General features: G+C 40.0%; 1 protein-coding gene across 1 annotated transcript in view; it reads right to left on the bottom strand.

The window, feature by feature from the left end:
- The window catches only part of rbpjb (recombination signal binding protein for immunoglobulin kappa J region b), a 51279-nt gene extending 30009 nt beyond the window's left edge, over window positions 1–21270 (bottom strand). Inside the window, exon 1 of the mRNA XM_028038662.1 lies at window positions 21063–21270. Within this exon, the coding sequence (XP_027894463.1) occupies window positions 21063–21082 (20 nt within the window). The 5' untranslated portion in view covers window positions 21083–21270. The remainder of the gene's footprint in view (window positions 1–21062) is intronic.
- Between the last annotated feature and the right edge of the window lie 774 nt (window positions 21271–22044).

The following is a 22044-nucleotide window of genomic DNA, read 5'->3' as shown; positions in this document are numbered from 1 at the left end:
AACATTTGGTATGAAAATGAGATAAATGATCAGGCATAACCAAATACTTGTGAGGATTGAGAAGCAAAGCCAAAAGAACTTGGCTGACGACTTACAAAGCATAACTCAGCAATCTCTTAACCTATCCTACTGAAATAAATTAACTGTTCCTGAGCACTGCAGTGGTATAAAAATGGCCATAAAAAGTAATAGGAACACCATCTTGTCAATTGACCAACCAGTCGAATTCCTGACGATCAGATCATTTTGTTCTTTCCAGTCGACAAGTCACAGCTAAGCAATCGATCCGTACAATCACAACAACATCTTCAAAGTTGGTCAGTTCCATTATCAGGAAAATATTATTTTTTTTACACTTAGAAGTCTACTTGCTGACATGTAGGTAAAACTTTGCCATCAACGTCAGGGTTTCCCCCCCAAAAAAACTTTCTAAACCCTATGGTAGGCTGCTCAATGACTGGCATTTTTTTAAGTTACAAATGTTTTTAAAGTTGAGAAGAAATTTGAAAATATCACTTGATAATTATGTGTTATTGGAAGATTAATATATGAAAAAAGTCTTTAAAAAGGGCAAACATTAAAATAAACTAAAAATAAATAAACAATGCTTAGCCTGGTGGCCCGCCAGGCTTATAATCCACTAGGGGAAATTCACATAAACCCAAACTGAACATAGAAAATACTTCTGTTTTGTCTATTAAGTGGGCTTTTCCTGTTGTGAAGTAAGGTGTGCGTATTGTTTCAACTGGAACAAGTCTGTCCTCCTCTATTCACAGTTAGCCTTCGGTTCAGGTCAAAATTAACAAAAAAAGATTTGAATTTTTTTAAAATAAACAATGAATGCCTTTAATAGTTTTGTTTTGCGTAAAAATGCAGTGTGTAGGAGGTATGCTACCATGCTGATCACCACAAAGTGTAATATCCAGACCAGACTGCAGAAGTCATTTAGATCATCTCCAGTTCCACTTCACTAAACACGACAAAGTCCTTGATCTTCATCTGCATTGGGACACAGCGGTAAAAACCCTTCTCCCCATTTGACTCGAGTTGCTTTTAACACTTATTGTGTCACAGCGTCTTATGATGGGTTGAAGTGACTCAAGGTGAGAGTGTGACCTCAGCAGCCTCGACTGCAGATGAACTCTCAATCAATGGTTTCTCTGAAGCCGAGGCTCTTCAAATAATCTGCGGTATCTTGGCTTTTCTGTTTGACTAATACTATAAAAACCCACATGCAGAAAGTAAACACAGCCCCATGTCCTTTAGCTATGCAAGTGAGAGATGAAAGAAAAGGATGGTCTGAGTTAGGCGAGTCTCTGACAAGAATCAACATTTTGATATTAATGTACAGCAGGCACGTGCAGGTTCTACCTCCTTGGTGCCATTTTGAGTTTTTTGGGGGGGTTGTGTGTGTGTGTGCTGTCACGTAACTTCCAACTTTGAGTTTATCCTAATGTAACCAAAAGTCTTCTATATTACTGTACATTTTGAACCACAGCAGGTATGGGAAGCCAAATGTGCCACAATTCAATAAATCAAAATGTCCCAAAATTGACATTTATACATGTGAAAATTTTATTAAAACTGTAGATGCATTTGTAAAATAATTTTTTCTTTATCCAAACAAATATAAAAACAAACATTTGAATTATTATTTTATGGCTCATGATATGAATTGATTTAATTAGAAGAAAAACCAAATCTCTCAGAAATCCTAACACTACATTAGAAAAGTGGAGCTAGCCCTGCTGAACTATTTTGATCTTTAAAAGAAAATCTGCAGCTAAGTTTGAGATTAACCAGTCAGATACTATTAAGGTTTATGTAGTGAAACAGCAGCAATATTTCATAATGCAATTCACTTGTTCAATCTGCTACCACCTCTCCTAGGTTAGTGAACTCGGCTGAAATGCATTTGTCCACTGAATTTCTCAGCTAAACTTTTCTACACGATTCAATCTTCCTTTAATGAGCACTTGTAAATATAATGATTCATGAAAGAAAACTATATTAAAATAAAAACAAGCAGATATTTGAAAAGCCTCGGTCGCTTGGGAGATGCAATCACAACTCAAAGACACCACTCAGTTTTTTAAAAAACCACAAACTTCAATGCACCTTTCTGATTTTTGCATAATAGATCAGCATGATCTGGTGCATAACTATAAGGTTTAAAGAAAATGATATATTGTTTTATATTATACAAATACATCTATTGACTTCTGTAAATAAAGTCCACTGTTCTGTAAAAACCCATGTATAATTTTCCTTCTACTTCACAGTTATCCACCGCTTTGTTTTGATCCGTCATATATAATACAAATCAAAATAAGAAGCAGTTTGTGGGTGCAACCTGAAAAACAAAGTGGAAAGGAGGGTAAATATGTTTTATATTGGAAACATTCCAGCTGAGCTAGACGGTAGCTCAAAGTGCAACAGCGGTGTGTGTGTGTGTGTGTGTGTGTGTGTGTGTGTGTGTGTGGGGGTGTGTGTGTGTGTGTGTGTGTGTGTGTGTGTGTGTGTGGTAAATGAAGAATGGTGTGTGGGATTAGGGCCACAAAAAAGGGTGTCTGGTTTCAGCCTGAAGGGTGATAGTAGATATCAAAGCTCCACTGAGCAGCACTACACCTTATTAGCAACATCAACGAGCAACACAGTCACAAATATATGAAATTAACTCTGCATAAGCTACTCGTTTATGGCTATTAGCAGGTTATGTGTGAAATAAAAGATTCTCATAACTAAAGCAGTTCTAACCTGTTCAATTTAAAAAGTAGTAAGTAATTTTATTCATGAAAATAAATTACAGTGCTAGTTTGATCAAAATTTCAAAAAGCAAATATGATCAAAGAAAACACATTTTGACTAGTTTTCACTTAGTGGATGCATATAAATGAATACGACGTGTTACAAAAGTAAAAACAAGTGATTTTATGATATAAGAGATGAGCCGATTGGGCTCTTCCTGGCAAACACAGATGCAAAAATGTTCTTTGAGGTCTTACTATCCATATCTGATCTGTGATGTTTCCGTTTAGTTTTTTTTTTTTATTTTTAATAACTTCAGCACAGTAGAGAAAAAATGTGCTGCAGTTTAGAGTCCAACAGAAGATAATTAGCAGATTTTTAGGGGGAAAAAAGGACCCATGTATAAGCTGTTGGTCACTTATTAACTTATTCTTTTATTAAAAATGATAGTTTGAATGAGCATAATGAATAACAGCTGAATGGTACTTCGCTGACGATGACATTCCTGACAATACGGAAGAATACAAAGATGATAAAGAATATCACAGGCATAAATCTGAAACTGAACAGACTAGTTTTCAGAGGTGACAAAAAGAAACCTGTTAGTTACTGACATCCGTCAAGATGCGGATATGACGTCGGAACACAACCGGGGTCACTCGGTCTATGAATTATTAAAAAAAACAACAGTCCTCTAAATGGGTTCAATTTTGCCTTGCAGGGCCTGCTCATCCCAACCCGGCCCCAAAACAAAAAATCTGCAGCATCTGAAAGGCAAGAACAGGCTGAGGTTCAGATGCTGTTCCTACGTGTTTTTAAAGCTTCCCAGAGTCAGCGGAGAGAGAAAGAGAAAAAAAAGAAATACGTGGAAACAACAAGTCTCACCAAGCAACTCGATGTGCGTGTCAGTGAAAGAAATTTGGAAATTAGAGCCTATTGCCTGCATTAGTCCTGGCAGTCTGTTGAGAAATACCTGCATACTGATGTCACAGCTTCAAACACACACACACACACACTGCTGCACAGCTCTAACACACTTCAAGCACAAACAACAGGCTTTTTCTATAATACACACATACACACACTTCCTCTGCCACACTGAGTTTTTTTCTGTGTAGCCTACAGCTAGTGTGTTACACACACACACACACATATATCTTTAAGGCAGAAGTTTAATCGTTAAGAAAAAAAACGATAAAACACAAAAAAATGAATAACTTTTTATTCCGAGTCAAATCTGGATTCACATTTTAAAAGCAGGGTGCAAATGAGGACAAAGAAAGGGATATAAATAAAGGAGGAGGAGTGGACAGACACTCCCCCAGACAGTAACGGGGAGATTGCTGGAGCTGGAGGCTCGCTCTGTGCTTGGCACTGCTGCCTTGGCAAGTGCCAACAGTTTGTAGCAGCCTGCAAGGACCGAGGAGGGCAGAGCTGCTACAAATGTTGCGAGAATCTTGCCTCTTAGCAAAGTCGTGCCTGAATATATGCATGTGACAAGAGAAAAGGAAGTAGCAAACACCTTTATTTTTAAATAACGTTTTAGAATTAGTAACCTAAAGCTGAACCCTCACCACGCCAACACCGTGATCCGCGCTCCGCTTCGGGTGCTACTGGCTGGCCTGAGGATTACAATCATTCGAGTTGGAGCCATTCCGCTTTGCCAATTTCTTGATGTATACGTTTTGATGGAAAATTAAGAAATTACAACATTGTTGCCAGTTATTCATAAGGCATATTACATCTACTTTTATGTAAGCTCAACAAAACTGAGAACAAAGATGCTGTTTGTGGAGGTTGATGTATCTGATGAACCTTGACCATTTGACCCTTGGTCTGAGCAAACCAAAGACAATTTGTTCAACTTTCCACCACTGACCAACTCATATGCAGCTTTTCATGGAAAATGTGGCCAAAACTATCATGGAAAGGAGAGAGTTTTTTTAAAAAAACGCTCATCTGGAACAGGATTAAAAAGATCTTGGGATTGGGGCTGGGCAACCTGGCCGAGAAATTTATCACAATATAAGCATTTAATATCAGTCGATATCAATACGTATTGATTAGTTTGTTGTTAAATATCCAAAATACTGCCAAGCTAGTGACGTGATCGTTCCTCTTTTGTCCACAATCATCTCTTGAGCTGTTATACCTACTTTCTCCTTTCACTCCACTCCAATCTTCTTTTTTTTAAGCAGTTATGTGGCACTGTGTCAAAACATGAAACTGCTCCTGCGTGTGTACTGTGTGGACAAATGCTGTGGGTAGCTAACTGTCTGCAAACAGTTGAGATTTCATAGTGAAGCATACCGATTGCCTACATTTCTCGTAACAAATTCCTGAATTTCCCACAATTCTAATGGGTATTTGCATGTTTGGTGATGTAGCTGGGTGCATAGCCCCAGTTCTTCTCCACCAGGGCAGCCAGCTCACAAATGTTAGTGCTTCACAGAGAGCAGAAGACACACTACGCATACTTCCGACTGGTTGGACCGACTCAACATTATCAGCTCTGTGTCGCATATGAACAGTTCGATGTGAACGCTGCTTCTTGACGAGCAGTTTCCTGTGAGAGTCAGTTTGACACAAAGTATGCATCCGTGGTTGTAAAGATTTACCTTTGCGGATGTCTGCTTTGCATCCGACACTGAGTCCGCACGGAGTTAAGCACGGCCTAGTATGTTGGGAGCAACATGAAATTGTTGCTCTACGTTACACAAAAGTTGTTCCTAGGTAACCAAATAGCAAGTAAGTTAGTGTGTTACATTAGCTGTAGGGTAACACACTCAGGTTCCCTGATCCAGAACCTGAATGAGGTTCTGGATCAGAGTTCAGTGAATTTATTGAACAGTCCATCAGATGTATTTTCTATTTCTATTCATCTTGTGTCTATCGCGATGGATATCATTCTGTTGCCCAGGCCTACTAGTGTGTCTCTGTTAAGGTTGCAGCAACGTGGTGCCACAAAAGATAAAGTTAAATGTCCTTTTTCTCAAGACTTAAGAATGATGAAGTGGTCAGAATCTAAATTTTTACTTGAATATATTGAATGTGGTACGGTGCTGCTGATGAGCCGACAGACCCTCAAGGTTGAGTAACTGCAGATGGCGGAGGTCTTAGGTGCCCAGAGACATCCCCACCAGGGGCAGGATAAAAGGCAGCGATCAATGGTGTATATGTGTGCAAACGTGGGTGGGTCACGTCGCCCTGCACTCAAAAGGCATGCACATACACACAAACTGCTCCATCTGTCTTTGACATGGGAGAGCTTAATGACAGAGGCAGCAAAGCCCAGAAGAAGAAAAAAAAGAGAAGGTCTCCTCGTCCTTCTTTCCTCTCTTCCTTCATTTTCCTTTCCTCCGCCTCTCCCCCTCTTGACCACACTCTCCGACATCAACCCTCCATATGGAGCACTCAGGACAGACTTTGTTAAATACTCATCTTGGCCTGGCACACAATCAATAAGACCTCTAGACGCACGCTCACTTGCACACCAACTCCACGCTTTAATGAGTGTAATCTGGCTCCGAGGCTGGAACAAGTAGAAGCTCCACTGCTCGTGCAGCGTATACGCTCTGAAAATAAAGTAATGACATTTCCAGTGCGCGCCGTTTAGCCAACCTGCACTTGCACATAAACACAGCACCATTCATCAATTTTTTTTTTTTTTTTTTTTATTGCAAAACCCAAAATGTATAGCTACCACAACAAGACGCTCAAGATTAATTTTCCACAGAAACGACCAACAATAATAGCACCTTGAAAAAGTCTATATATTCTATTCGGACTTTGAGTGATAAACCAACACAAAGTATAGCATAACAATGAAGGGAGACAAACAAAGGTTTTAAATTGAATCTTTGCCTCAGACAGAAAACACAACAGTGCACCAACACATTGGCTGCAGTGTCCTTAATTTTGGGAGCCTGGCAACTGGCCGATACACAAATTTCATCTACCTCTAAAAAGGTGTGAAAATCCCCCTTCTATGCTACCGTGAGAGAGGGCTGGTCTGCCAGTCACCCATTTCACCCAATTGTTGCCAACTTAGTTATTTAGAGACTATTCGGGCAACAAAACAAAAAGCAAAATCTGTATTGCCCAAAATTGGAATGGAGAGGTCAGGCTTTTTAAACATCGGTGGAGCCATAGAAAGTACATCATGCATACGTCTTCAATTAGTAAAAACATTTGTTGCAATTTCTGCTTCAAGTCTTTTGGTGTATATCTTAAATACTTTATATTTAGATTTAGGCCTTGACTAACTGGGCAATGTTAACATATACGTAAATACGCTTTCATGCAAGTCATTCTGCCTGGATGTTAAGGGTTGAGGTCTTGCTGGAATGTGAATCTACACCAGTCCTGGGCAGCCTCTTGCCGGTGTACAGCTCCATTATCTTCCTCGCAGGAATTCTCACCAGCATCCCTCTTCCAGCTGACGAGAAATATCTCAGCTGTATGAATCTACCACTAGATTTTACTGTTGCTGGGTTCAGGAAGCTGTACAACTTTGGTCTGGCCTCACCAGAGCGCCTTCTTCCACGTTTTCAGTCTTGTGCATCATTTGTAGAAACTGCAAACTGGACTTTTTGAAAATTGTCCTGCCAACATATTCTTGAAACCTAGATGTGGATCTCTGCAACTCCTTAACAGTGACTTTATAGGCTTCATGTATTTAATCATTTATCAAAAAAAAAAAAAAAAAAAGTGGCTGTGAAGTGACAAAATGTGAAAAAGTTAAAGGCCATGAGTGCTGTACTTCCAAAAGAATTCCCTTACTTAATCACACAGGTGTGATATACAAAGTATGCCAGAAGAAGATGCACTTGTTGGTTGCCCTAAACCATGTGCCACTAATATATTTAAGTATCATCATGTAGTTTTGCATGATTTTAAAGTGCAGCATGCCCTCAGGCTCCTCTCAGGTTTTAGAAAATACACCTCCTATTCAGCCAGGCTGCTCATGAGAAGTGTTCAACTGATGTGCTTTGGGTAAAAAAAGAAAAACAAATCAACAGCACAATGGCATCAATGTGCAGAGTAACAGCACTTCTCTTCCAACAAGGACTTAGTTTTAAGTCAGGCTGAAAAGTGTAACTTTACTTGCATCTGTTTTAGGCAACACCTTCACATCTTTAATTAATTTCAAACATAAAAAAAGGCTTCTTTCAACTTTCTTCTTGCACAATATCAACTTTATCATTAAAAAGATCTTAAGACAAAACTATGTCTAGTCTTAAGGGACAGCTCTTATGCAAGCAACTGTACACCAAGTATAATTAACAAAATATCCAGTTAAAGCAAAGAAATGTTAAGTCACTAAATGGCCACCATGATTCTAGACTCCAAAAGGGTTTCTCTCAAATTACCCACAATAAAAAGCAGAGGAAAGTGGAGATCATAAAAAATATGGTACACACTCTCTAAAAGGAGCAATAAGAATCAGAACAGAGCCAAAAAAAGGGGGGAAAGAAGCACATTTATAAAAGTAGAGGTTTCGGGAGTTTTCTAATCTGGAGAATTCAAAAGTGTTTGAAAGTCAACAGCATTGATCTTCAAAAGTAACTTCTGCTTAACATTTTTGCTTTAGAAGAGCACTTTCCAAATATTTTTGAGTTGCATCTGAAACAGCAAATTAGGTAAAACATTTAAACCTCTCATCTTGTCGTTATTATGCGTTTACCCAGAGATTAGATCATGAAACCCTCAGAGAAAATAAAAGCAACTGGAGGCTTTTTCTTTGTTTACAGTCTCCATCAAAAAGTATTTTTTCTAAAAAGAACAAGCCATCTCTTACATTCCCAAAGGTGCATCTGAAAAAAAATACATAAGGCTTTTGAATGTCCTTTATAAAGCACATTCTACAGCGAAAACTAGACAAAATATTAGCTTTAATACCTTACACCAACTATGATGCTAAACTGTTAAGAAAGAGTGGATTTATTGGACCTGTTTTGCTGCCTCAGGACCGTGACAACCAACAATTGTTAAGTTGAACAATACCTACTCTGTATACTCAATCTATAACCAAAGGAGGACGAAAACATAAATCATGTTGTTACCACAGCCCAATCATAACAAAATATTAACTTAATGAACAGAATCAAAACTGCAAAGAATGGTCCAAAACTCCCCTGAAGGGGATGTTAAAGATTTACACAAGTCTAACATTTCAGGTTATGCCTTTACAGCTACAGGGAAGGAAGGGCAAAGAAGACATGAGGAAGGAATGATAGAGGGAAGGACACTTCTACAGTATAAGGAAATATTTTTCCCGAGCATTTACGTTTTTCATACTTATCTGGAAAAACAGCTCGACCAGATTTCATTTGTTTCCAGACTGCCTAGGAACCCTGCTAACTTTAAAACCTGATGAAAACCAGATGATGCTGATATGCAAAATATCTGAGCCGAAAAATAAGCCATATTTACACACGGAAAGTATCAGAAGCCGCAGGGGGAAAAAAAAGAACAAAAAAAAAAGCATGTCACACCACATACATACTAACCGCACAGAATCAGATGCTGATGATCAAGCGACAGACTGCAAACCAATACTGGACTGGCACAGGAAGGAGGGGAGAGGGTTGAGAGGAAAGAGATGACATGAAACGACACAACGGAGATCTGAACCTTGAATGAACCCCCCCCTCCTCCTCATCCCACCACCACCCTCATCCCCGTCACTCACTCTCTCTACAGAGTTGATGACTCACTTCTAAACAAGAACCAACCCAGGGGGAAATGAGGACGCTGCGTCAACCACAACAAGTACTACGGCGGCTCCTGGTCGGGAAGAAAACTGTCTTTGGTGCGGCAGGCGGATAGTGGATCTGCTCAGGGATCTACGTTCAGGATCTACTCAGGGATAATAATACATGTGCAGGTGTAAGAATTGAAAGAGAAGGTGGTTTAGTGATTAGAAGTATTTTGATATTTCACTCAGACAAAAAGATGTTGATCCTACGATTGTTTTGGTAATTGATTATTCTGACAATTAATTGGATAAAGATTGGCACATTCTGCAGAGATCTTATTTAATCATTGAAACCTTTTGGTACAATATTAGAAATACATTAAAATATGCAAATAAATAAATTGTTTTTTTTAAATAACATTGTTTTAACAGAAATGCGAGAACAACATTTCTTCAGCTTTAGCTTGATCACATATTGTGAGAGACGCATCTATAGCTTAAAAAATATTTACTAACTTTTTTTGTCTTAAACGTAAAATCTAAATATTACTTTTTGGACAGTTCTGGCTCAATTACTGTTCTCACCGTGTTGTTCTTTCTGCAAATGACCTGTTTTTGAGTCTGTACATTCCAGCAAACGATTAATCAATGACTGAATCAGTTGGCGATTCTTTCAACAATCGATTAATCATTTCAGCCCTAGCTGATTCCATTGCTATTGAGAAGGAGAAAAAAAATCAAGGAACACATTGTGGATAAAGCTTTCTTTGTGTGTGTGTGTGTGTATATATATATATAAATCTATATATATATATACACACACACACTTCTCAAAAGTTAAATAGAAAAACATGACAGATATATCTTGAAAAAAACAAGAAACCTGATTAAATCAATCGGATACTAAATGTCAGAAAGTATCGGAGCGACTGGAGTTTTCACTAAGTAATTATAGCAAAACAAAAGCAGACAGCCCCTCCCATACCTGCTGCTGCACACTGTAAAACAGCTGGCTTAAGAGACATGTAACATCAAAGCAGCCAGTCCAGGAGCGATATTTGTCTTTCTTTGCAATGATTGGCTGTAAATCAGGCTTTCTTAATGCGGCCCAAGAGCCGCATTAAGAAAGATGTCTTCTACTGTGAGTATTAGCATATTTGATCTGTTCTCAGGTGTTTGGGGTCCTTAAAGCCAAACATAGTAATTTAAATGGGTGTTTATTTGATATGTTTATTCAATTCTTTGAACAAAAATAGAATTAATAAATCATGATTTGCTGCACTTTTATTACAGAGTCATTTTTTTCTTTTTTTTAAATTTAAGCATTAGGCTCTCCGGTGCGGGTTTAAGCAGATTAATTGCAAACGCTAAAAAGGAAACGACATCCAACATTTCTGCTTATTCTGCCAAATATCTGAAATGATTTAACACTGTTGCAGCTCTCCAAGACAGCGAGAGCCTAAATTTAGTCACAGTTTCTGGGCATTTATCAAAGTGACCACCGTCTTGCCCTGCCCTTGCCACAAAGGCACTGACTGAACTGCAGTCAAGAGACGAGAGAGAGCGAGAAGGAGAGAGAGAGAAAAAAAAAAGAAAATAAAAATTCCTGGCAGAGCCAGAGAGCGGGAGAGTGACCTTTAGCCCACATGCTGAGAGACGATCCGAAGCAAACCAAACGTTGAGACCGCACTGTGTTTTTGTGTATATGTGCAGTTTAGCAATGAGTATGTCGGCTCAAGGCGACTGTCTGGTTTCATGATGGGGAAGGAGGATGTTGTTCCTGCTACTTGTTTCTCTTCAAACTGTGCTATCGTTGACGGGGAGAAAAACAAAAAATACAAGGTTACGTGAGCCGATTCAGAAACGTTCCCACACATCCGCGCAGGTTTGATGCAAACATTTCGAATGCATAAATGTGGTGCACGCAAAAGCAATGTCTTGTTCATTCTTTGGATGGCTTCTTTGGGAAAAAACCAGAGCATTCTAAACCAGGTCAGCTTCCTTCCATGAGCTCATCTGAAACCCCACATACATTCCCCCAGCAGCGCTTCAAAACCCTCTGAAACAGTAGACGGCAGCATCAGGCCGCGGCCGCAAGTGCAAGACGATTAACCACAACATAAACAAACCCTCTCATTAAGTTTTAAAAAAATGGGGGAAAAAGGGCATTGTTTGCTCAACCACAATCAGACATTTTTACAGAACAGCACACAAGTCCACTGCTCTCATTGTGATTCCACAGCAAAAGGCCAGAAACCCTCCTGACGTCAACAGCCACAGGAATGCCACCAGGCGGATTCTTCAGTCAAAAGTCTCCGCCGGCCTCGGTTAAACAAGCAAGACAATGCGAAGAAAACATTTTGCAGATAACAGCTTTCCCTTCCTGGAATCTCAGCCTCCTTTCCTTCTGTTCTTTTTTTTTTTTTTTCTTTCTGCTGCATTTTCATGACACTTGATAACTCCCCTTGTTCCGCTCTTACTTTTACAGAGGAGAAAGGAGAACGCAGGCTCGCTAATCTCCCCCAGGGCTGCCATCACTTGCCTGGACTGATGCCAGCAGCGGTCTCAATGGAGGCGGGCTCGCAGAAGTCGCCGGCTGAAATATGATTTTTGAGCTAGACAAAAAAAAAAAGAAAATGTACACTGCTATTTTAGAGAATATCATACTAGGAAAATAAGCAGCAGTGCTGCAAAAAAAGCTGGATTTGACCTCATTAGCACAACATTTCATAGCTACAGAGTCATTTTATTGGGAGTTTGTATGATTGTTCAACACAAACTATTGGATTATTGGCAAGGAAACAAAAGATACATGGTTGGGAAACGTCTTTCTTTACAAATAAACTGCAAAGTGTTAAGTGATTTTGTAGCTGGAAGACTAAAAGCAGTATTCTTTGCAATAGGTGTTGACTTTTATCGTATCGGCTATCAATCGTGAAGAATTTCGATTTATCGTTGTCTCGATAGATTTCACTTAAATTGACAGTATTATCAGAAATTTTATTTTTAACATGTTTGCTCCATGAACGCATCAATAAAGATCACCACCACCTCTGTTTTTGCCGAGAAAAAAAATTCTCCCCCACAGCATAATGCTGCCATCAATATTTTTTCACCACGCATCTTGTCTGTTCAGGGTAGAGTCAACTTTCTTCCACATCAGACGAAAATAAACCACAATTATTATTTTTTGTTTGACTTTGTTTTGTTCACCTAAAATCCCCTCCACAAAACAAACACATGAAATTCTGTGTGAAATCTGAAGGGGTTTGATTACTTTTGCAAGAAAGTGTGTACATTTCCAGTCGGGCGTTACCAAGATCAGCCCAAAAGACTGAAATGAAAAGGAGCAAAAAACACCCTTAAAATAGATCAGGTGTGGGTCAGCATCGCGGCCATCAACAAACACACGATGCCACCAACTGCCCCGGGGGCAATAAACATTGTTTGCGTACTGCTTCGCCCCTCCCCTCTTATCTTGTGCAGCAATAGTGGCAGTTGCTCGCAGCTCCGAGGCGGCATCGTCAGGGGTTTTCCCAACACGGGAGATCCTGTGTACATTTTCTCTGAATGTTTGAACAGGGCCCGTGTTATTGTCTGCCGACATTAGGACGCAAACAACAGCGTCACGCTCTAGACGGAGTTGAACTGAAAATGATGTAATTTTCAACAGGCAGAAAGAGAGTACGCTTTCCTGGACGTGTTTGATAAAATAGATAATCACACGCTTCTTCTTCTTTAAGCTGTTTTTCCCTCTTCGTGTCAGCCGCTCCAACATAGGAAGTAGGTAAGAGAAAAGTCTGCAGAGGGGAGGGTGAAAGCAAACTGAGCCAGACGAGTTTTGTGAATGAAACATCCTGAATGTAGAGGGATGACGGGGGCAAAAACTGCTGACAGAGTAGAAAGGGCCCTCCCCCTGGTGAGACTAATCACTGTAAAACAGCAAAGGAGCGTAGGACGGGGAACGGGGAGGTCCGCTGCCATTACTGCACGAGGAAACGCTGCTGGAAGCTGAGGCTGAATGTAGGCAAGTCAAAGAAGAATTTCAAAACAAGAGTCAACGCGGAGCTGAATGCTTCCACTGTGCTGACTTGTTGGTTTTCTGTCTAAAGCAAGCGGTGAAGCAGACGCCAACAGCAACACAGAGAGAGGACTTGAGGCCAGGTCTGCTTTTAAAAGCCACAAGGTCTTTATGTTCTGCCTTAAATTGTTCAACACCATCCTTACCGCACACCTATAAAGCTTCCTAGCACAGATGCTCAAATGTTCTCTTTCGTGCAAATTTATACTAACATTCTAAGTTTTTAACGCCGTCTAGAGCTGGATGTTTGGAAAACTGGCAAAACGTCATCATAATCAGGTTTCAAATCAGGGGTATAAATTTTATTTATTGGTATGGATGTGTTCAAACAAAGACACTTTGTTCTTGCATAACTACCACAACAGAACAATTCATCAGAAGGTTCTTAATTAAATTCAATAATACTTTATTTATCCCGAAGGGAAATTAACTGTCATATTTTTTAGTTTGCGACTACAATGTAATGTGTTTTAAGGTTTAGTTTTTATCATGTAAAAGCACTGTGAACTGCCTTGTTGCTAAAATGTGCAACACAAATAAACTAGTTGATGAAACTTGATGATGGTTATGATTAGTGTTATGACATGCTAACAGCTCAGTATCCAGGCAGCAGAGACAGTAACATGTCCTAGATGACACCATAAGTTGTTGGCAACCATTGCTAATCCACTCCATTTGCTTTTGCCGCTCCTCTTTAAATCTCTGTCTGGCCATATGAATAGGCCGGCTGAGAGACGTTGGAGTCTGGGATATCATCAATGAACGATATGGCTACAACGTCCTCCTTCTCGCTCTGCGATGCATCCATGAAGAATCCGTTTCAACTCCTCGAGCATTGGGGGTTGTAGTTCAGGTATTATTTGAACTTCAGCAATGCTAATCAGCTGCTACCAGTTGTAAAAACAATACCTTGTTTCCTTGGTTACGCATCATAACAACTGTGCAAAAAAAAAAAAAAAAAAGTAAGAGTCAAAATCTTTCCAGCTGCATCCAAAACCAAATGTCAAATAATTGTCCAAACATGCAACGCCTCCAGAAAAAAAAAAAAAATCTTAAAACGTCTACAAAAAGAAAAATAAAGAAAAACAGAGAAACTCCAACCGCTACAGAAGGCTGCCATGCTTCTCTGGATGCATGAAAATGCGGCATCAACAAGTAGGAAAGTAAAAGTGCAGGTACACGCTGTACTATGTCACAATATCTGTTTGGGTGCGCACTTAAGTAGATGGATAAAGGAGTGCCAAGCTGGCAGCGATCCAACGCAAATTACACAAAAATGTGCATTTCTATCCGCCTGGGGTGTCTCCGAGATGGATACATGGATAAATACTTTATCCATCCCCTAAAGGAAGCTCGGATGGCTGTTCCTCCTGAGACAAACAGCTGTAGCAGGGAAACCAGAAAATAAAAGACACTGACTCAACTTGGGTGTGTGGTGCTTTAACAGGCCCTTCCTCACTTGACCAAACAAGTCGAATCTGAAACCTGAACGAAACTACGAGCCTCAAGGAGGTGGGAGGGTAGAGGGGTGGGGGGGATTTCAGTCGTGTGAAGTAACAGATATGTATGAACTCCTAAAACAATGGCCCACTGTATGAACTAAATTAAATCCCCCTCCCCAATGTTGTCATGGCAAATTTGCTTTGCCTGTGGTTTTGACTTGTGATTTTTGCACTGGCTCCCAACCCCACATGCCACACGCACTTTGAAGATTTTCACAGAGTTTGGAGCGAGTTGCAGGATGCTCAGGTGACGCACAGATCAGATGTTTACCTGTCCCTACAGTGCCGCAGGTGAAGTAGCCGACTGTGTGTGTTCACACGAGCTGGCGGGGAGTTGTGGGGGTCGACTGGGTGGGCATGTGTTTTAACTCTCCTCTGAGCCTTAGCTACCATAAAGGTCAGCGCTTCGACATCTGCTGCTCTCTCTGAATCTTTCCTTTTATAAAAAGGACGCGGGGAAGAGGAGATGACCCCGGGGAATGCATGCACGTGCACACACACACACACACACACACAACGGCTTTAACGTGTAGCCACTCACTCACTGGATCAGATCAAAACAACCCCAGAGGCCCCCTAAACCACACTAGTGGTAAAAAAAAAATAAAAAAATTACAAGAACACGAGTTTGTGTCGCAAACACACGCTGAGTTACTGTCGTTACACCAGAGCAAATTCTTGGCTTCTGGTCGAAAAAAGACTTCTTTTTTTTTTTTTGCGGCAAGAGGAAAGTGTGTGTGTGTGGGGGGGGGGCTGGGTTGAGCTAAATGGAATCCCATCCCCGAGGGGCACAGTGAGGGCGGAGCAGTGTTGAAATAAGTGATTCATGCTTTTATCATCTCAGGTGAACAGCGCTGCTCTTTCTACTGCACAATCAGTTGCGCTAGGAAGCAACGTGCAGAAAGGAAAATACAAAGTCAATGCTGTTTATTTTCATTTTCGTCTTTTGCTTGTTGTGCACACAGGGGACGGGAATCCAGCGAGTTTAGACAGCGTGTACAAACATAATTTGCTCACACTAATACGGTACTCAGAGACGAGAAAGATCCTGTTCTATGCTGCAGCAACAGATATATTTTTCTGCATGTTGTAACAAAAAAAACTGCTATTTTGAGCCAAGAAATTACCCTTCAGACTGCACAATTATGTAAAAAAAATAGTTTAACACTTTCTTCAAATGCATAAACCATGGAATTGTCACCAAAATAATTTTTTTTTACATGTTTACTTTGGTCTTTAAAAAATCCTGCAATTTATCTCAAATTATGATCTTCAAAACGTAATTTATCAAAATGTCATTGAAAACGCTTCAGCAAATTAAAGTCAGGTGCAGCTTTTTGATTTCCTGCTACGTTTTTATCTCCTTCATAGCTGGAAATATGTTATTTAATGAAAGGCTGCCTTTTTAAACCCAGAGAGATCTGATTTTAAGCAGTCTCTTTAATCCTGCACACACTGAGTCAAATATTGCCAACATGCTCATTTAGCCACATGACTTTTTTTAAATACTCACACACTTTCCTGTTGTAATTTACGGAAATCATTGGACTTTTCTAATTGTGATGTCATTTAAAAAACAGGCATTTCCCAACTCAATCCTTCAATAACAATCAATATGATTTATGTGCAAACTCCATAGCTTTAAAGTGTAGCTAAATGAACAGTCTGCGAAAGAAGTAGACTACTGCTAGCATGTTTGCTATACATTTTGATAGTACTTGTTGATAATTCAGCTCTTCCAATGCAATTCCAGCCAATTGCGTGCAAACATACACTGCATTAAAAAGCTGTTCTCCTGCTTCATTAATTTAACACTTTGCTTTGAACATCATAACATTTAGTGAGCAGCATTCCAGCTGCTCTCTGGACAGCTCTTCCAAATGAGGAATGCATAGCATCACAGAGACAAACGCTATCGTACAATATAGTCCGATACAATAAGTATCGGACTATATTGTCCGATACTTATTGTATCGGACAATAAGTATCGTGAGCATTAGTAAATGCTCACTAAATGCTGCATTTAGTGAGCAGCATTTAGCAGCTCACTAAATGCTGCTCACATTTAGTGAGCAGCATTCCAGCTGCTCTCTGGACAGCTCTTCCAAATGAGGAATGCATAACATCACAGAGACAAACGCTATCGTACAATATAGTCCAATACAATAAGTATCGGACTATATTGTGATTATACTGTGAAAATGTGGAGGAACACATGTCCAATCTGTAAGATTGTCAAAAATATTATGTCAATATAGTAGGACACCACGCACAGAAAATGTCTTTTCAGGACTGCGAGCAGATATATCGGATCTGAACATCGTCACCATTTACGCTTAACGTTTACCACATCAACGTGACAAATCGAGTTGGCACACCCAAACACTTCCTTAAAACTGAAGTCTGCTTCAGTAGGAAACAATGTCAAGGAAATATAGTACACATAAAAATACTGGCTAACAGTGCCGGCTCTAATTTAATAGAGCGCCACTTAAAGAAAAATATACACACATAAAACCAAATATTCATTTGCAACATATACAAGAACTTGTAATCCCGTTAACAACTCAGTACTGCTGGAGCCCCCGCCCCCAACATCAGACCAATAACAGATTAGGCCTAGTCTGGTGTTTCCAACCGTTGCTGTGAGCGAGGCCGACGGTGACTTTACGAGGATCCTTATGGCGTTTTAATTTTCTGTTACACCCCTCTCAGCCCAACAGGCAACCGCAACATTTTGTTCTTCCATGCTGACCCCAAGCGCCCCCCACCCCCCTCACTCCCTTCCGACTTTATTCACAGGAAAACGCAGTCAAACACACATGAATCTGCTGATATCATCTGGACAGGTGGCCAGCCACCCAGACCTGACCCTCCTGCCCTCTTGCCTGCCCCCTCCTCCCTCTAAAACGCACCAACCAAAATCAGTTCAGCTCTGCTGGAAAGCCCCAAATGAACATGCACAGCAAACTACCCCCTTCCTATCCATCTGCACACACACACACACGCACACACCTCTAAGCAGCCCTGCAAATGTCTGTCACCCACCGAGCTGTCTGTGGGGATTAGTGCCTCAACAGAGCCAAAAAATTGGAAGCTATATGACTAATGCAAGGGGGAAGTACAATTTTGGGGGGCCATTTTTGCCAAATTGAGTCAACTGGCTCTTTTCAACATGGCCTAAAGTTTATATTGCCCATACCGTTGATATCACAAGCCTGATGATTACAAAATAAGTCACTGGCAGCTCTATAAGCCGGAGCTCTAATTAAAACCATTTACTTTATCAGGAGTATTGGGTAAATAATGAAGAAACCATTATGAGATGCCTATGATTTCTTCAATGTGGAGAAAGGGGGACTTGTCAATATGTGAATGTCATTTAACATAAAAAGTATAAACATTTTGTGTCCAATTCTTGTTTTTTTATGCTGCACAAGGTCACTCTTCTCGGTAAACACTAGATTAAAACTGTATTTTCCTTTGACTGTAGTACTTCCCCTGCTTAAAAAAATACAACTCATATCCCACTAAGGGACGGATACAGCAAAGAAACCAGTTGTAAGTAAGTTTAAGCACATTTCATACTTATTCCTCTCACTTATTTTATTTTACTAAAATACAAACATTATTTTATGTAGAGACATTTTGTCCAAATAGTTTTGATGTAAACTTTAGTGTTTTTGTTAGTCAGAAATTCCAGTTTCAAGGTAAACTTGTATCTGTTTCCGAGGTAAACTTGCCCTTAGCAACATTGTGGACGTGTTGAGGTGTCATTGGGTCAACAAAGCCAATGTGGTGTTTACTTTTCTACGTCTATGGAAGCAAATGCAAGGACTGAACCCTCACACTGGCTGGTAACATCTTGGCTATTATGGAAGAGCTGTAACCTGTACTTTGTTCACGCAAATGTACTACCACTGTGATGAATCTTGTGCTTTAAACAGCACGGTTTACCCAGTAATAACAACTCTTCCCAGAGAAATCTTCAATAAACTGAAAGAGAGTCATCCAAAGCACCAACAGTTAAGACATGTTTGAGAAGGACTTGATTTTGCAAGCCAAGCCAACATATGAAGACTGAATCTTTTCTGTGGCAAAAGAGTCATGTGAACAAGTCACTTATTTTACAATTGATCCGTTTCTTTACTCTGTGAAATACATGAGGAACGTATGTGTTTTTAAATTAATTAATTAATGGAAAGATTTATAGGAACTTAACCTCACAAAAGCTTGAAAATCTTTGTTAGGATTTATATATTTCGAATGAACTTGGGAATTTCTCAAAAAAAATTTACATTTTATCTATGAATCATACTTCCAAAATTTTATAGTTTGCCTTTAAAAAAGTGGGGAGAAAGTAAGAAGTTTAAGAATCGTAAAATTTTCTCCAAATGAACACATTGTTTTTTGGTACCTTCTCAATAAGGCAGGTTTCAGTAACACCAGCCATTTCTATAGTATCACTGTAAATGTTGTTATTATTGATATATTCCTAACAGCAAAGCTGCTTCAATCGCTCAGGTATATTTATGCTCCTCGCCCTCCCTCAAAAATAGCTTTTTATTTGCAACCACAGGTTAATGTTTCAAAAGTCCCCAGTGATTATGTACACGCACAGTGAATTTCCATTCATTACCATTTTTCAATCCTGTTAGAGATCTACCAGAAGCTTTTTGTTAAAGATTGGACCGTTCACAGAATTTATTTATTGTTAGTCTGTAATAAATGTTTCCAAATAGCAGTGCCTAAAGTCATCTGTTTGGTATGTCATAATATGCTCAAATTGCCAGTGCAGGGTTCAAATTCAATTAAAAAAAATTGGAAATAGTTTATAGGTTATCTTCAGGACATAACTATAATGTTTTATTTCAACAACAAAGCAAGCCGAATACACTGTCAGAATTTCAGCTTTGAAATCCGCAACTGTCTACATTTCGTCCCAACATTAATGTTTTTGGTATAAATTTTTTTTCCAGTGATCTTTCAGATAATGCTGTATGCTTAAAATTCTAACTATTTAAGAAATATCGCAAGAATGTAAAAATAAAAAAATGCTGATATGGGCCTAAGCAAGCTTTTGCTGAATCTGTGTATTTTATGTAAACACAGTCTACAACACATAGGCAGCAGGAAAAACAACCTCGAGTCTCACAGAAAGCTGTTGCACAAATGTAGACATTACACCAGTATCCACCGATTAAAACTTCGATTATTGGCCATATTTGTCCTTAACTTATATCTGCTTTGAATATGCAGGCGCACAAATACCAAGGTATAGTTTTCTTTACATTTAGATCGCAGTTAGACGCTACTTTCAATTGAAACTAAAAGAGAACTGATTTAAAATAAGCATTATTCAATGTGTGTTGTAGATTCACACTAAAATATACACAGCTACCAGACTATGCAAGACTCACTTTATATCACTGTGGGAAAAAATAAACAAAAATGGGTCTAAAACACCACTAAGAGGACACACAGACCACAAAGCAGCAACGTGTTTCAGTAAGCGTCCGTTATCGGACAGCTAGCCAATTCGTAACCGTGCTGCCCGGCTAGCTGCTGAGCACGTTTCGAAAACAAACACAAGTGCTGAAAAATTTGCTTCCCCGTTAAACTGTGACAGAAAGGAGGTGGGGTGTTGGTGTTGAATTTTTCTAAAAAACAAAAAAAACACACGCTTTTTTCTGGCTGTGCCTAGCCCCACGGGCTAGCAAGCCTGCTAACAGCAGTCCGTTGTCTGGCAGAAAAGACCACCGGGGGTGAAGTGACGCTAAGCGGGGGGCTAGCTCACCAAACACCGCGGCAACAACAGTCAGCTCAGGCAAGTACCCGCAACTGCTCAAAGAGGGAGGAAAACACCTTCACTCGGACACATGCAGACTTTCTAAACAACCAACTCATCAGAAAAGCACTTCACAGAACACAAGCAGCACGGCATGCACATAAAACTGAGCCATTTCATCCCTGCAAGTTGTTTTCTGCTCAACTCGGTTCCCCACCGCCAGCCCCGATTCTTCAGACTCACCCTGTCACAACAGGCGCCATCTTCCACAAACTCTCACCAAAACTCCAATACTCGCGATATCCCGTCTCTCTCCGACAGCCCAACAATCCGCCGAGACAACAGAAGCAGACTGGAGGTGTAGGGATGACGGAGACGGAGAGAAAAAGGGGGTGGGTGAGGAAGACTGAGAAAAAAAGGGGGAGGGGGAGGAGGAGGGGAGCGGCGGATAACAGCAACACACTGAAGAGAGAGAGAGAGAGAGCGAAAAGGGCAGAGACGCCACAACAACAGGCGTGGGAAACTTCAGAGGTAACGCGAGATTTGGAAAACTCTCACAATAGGAGAGCACTGAGGAAGCTTTTCCGTCTCGCGAGATATGCCTTGAAGTGGAGTAGTTGTTTATCTTGTGGCGCTGTAATACTATTCCCACGTGTGTACCGGGTAATAAATTACAGCACCAATCGGTTTGAGGGAGAAAACCTCTCCCAGGCCTTACACACGCACATGCTCTGATATGGATCGTGTCTTCTCATGACATATTATCATGTTGCTAAAGCCAATGGGATATTATTTCACACACTGAACTAGGAATTCTCACGATATAATAACCTTGTAATGACATTTACTCTTAAAATCGAAAGTAAGACTATGCTTAATATATTTGAAACAGCAGTAATAATTATTGCAGCTGATTACGAAAGTAATAGTATACAAGAATGTTTTTCTTCACAAAAAAGTGAAAGGTAAAAATATACTTGAGTCCTGAGATCTGGTTCTGCCAACCTTGGTAATTGAGTACTCATGCAGAGATTAATTCATCCATTCACTTCCATTGTTCAGTCACCTAACTCTGAATCTGTAAAGTATAGAAATAAAGTATAGGAAATGCCCAGCTGAAGCAGAGTTCCCTCCATCCGCCACCCCCTTCTCTCTTGGGTCTTTTGTCTTCCGCTTGTTTGGCAATTTTTAAGTACACGCCACAAAACGAGCAGTCCTGGTCAAG

Source organism: Xiphophorus couchianus, chromosome 14, assembly GCF_001444195.1.
Source record: "Xiphophorus couchianus chromosome 14, X_couchianus-1.0, whole genome shotgun sequence".
NCBI lineage: Eukaryota > Metazoa > Chordata > Actinopteri > Cyprinodontiformes > Poeciliidae > Xiphophorus > Xiphophorus couchianus.
This window is presented reverse-complemented; position numbering and strand designations above follow the sequence as displayed.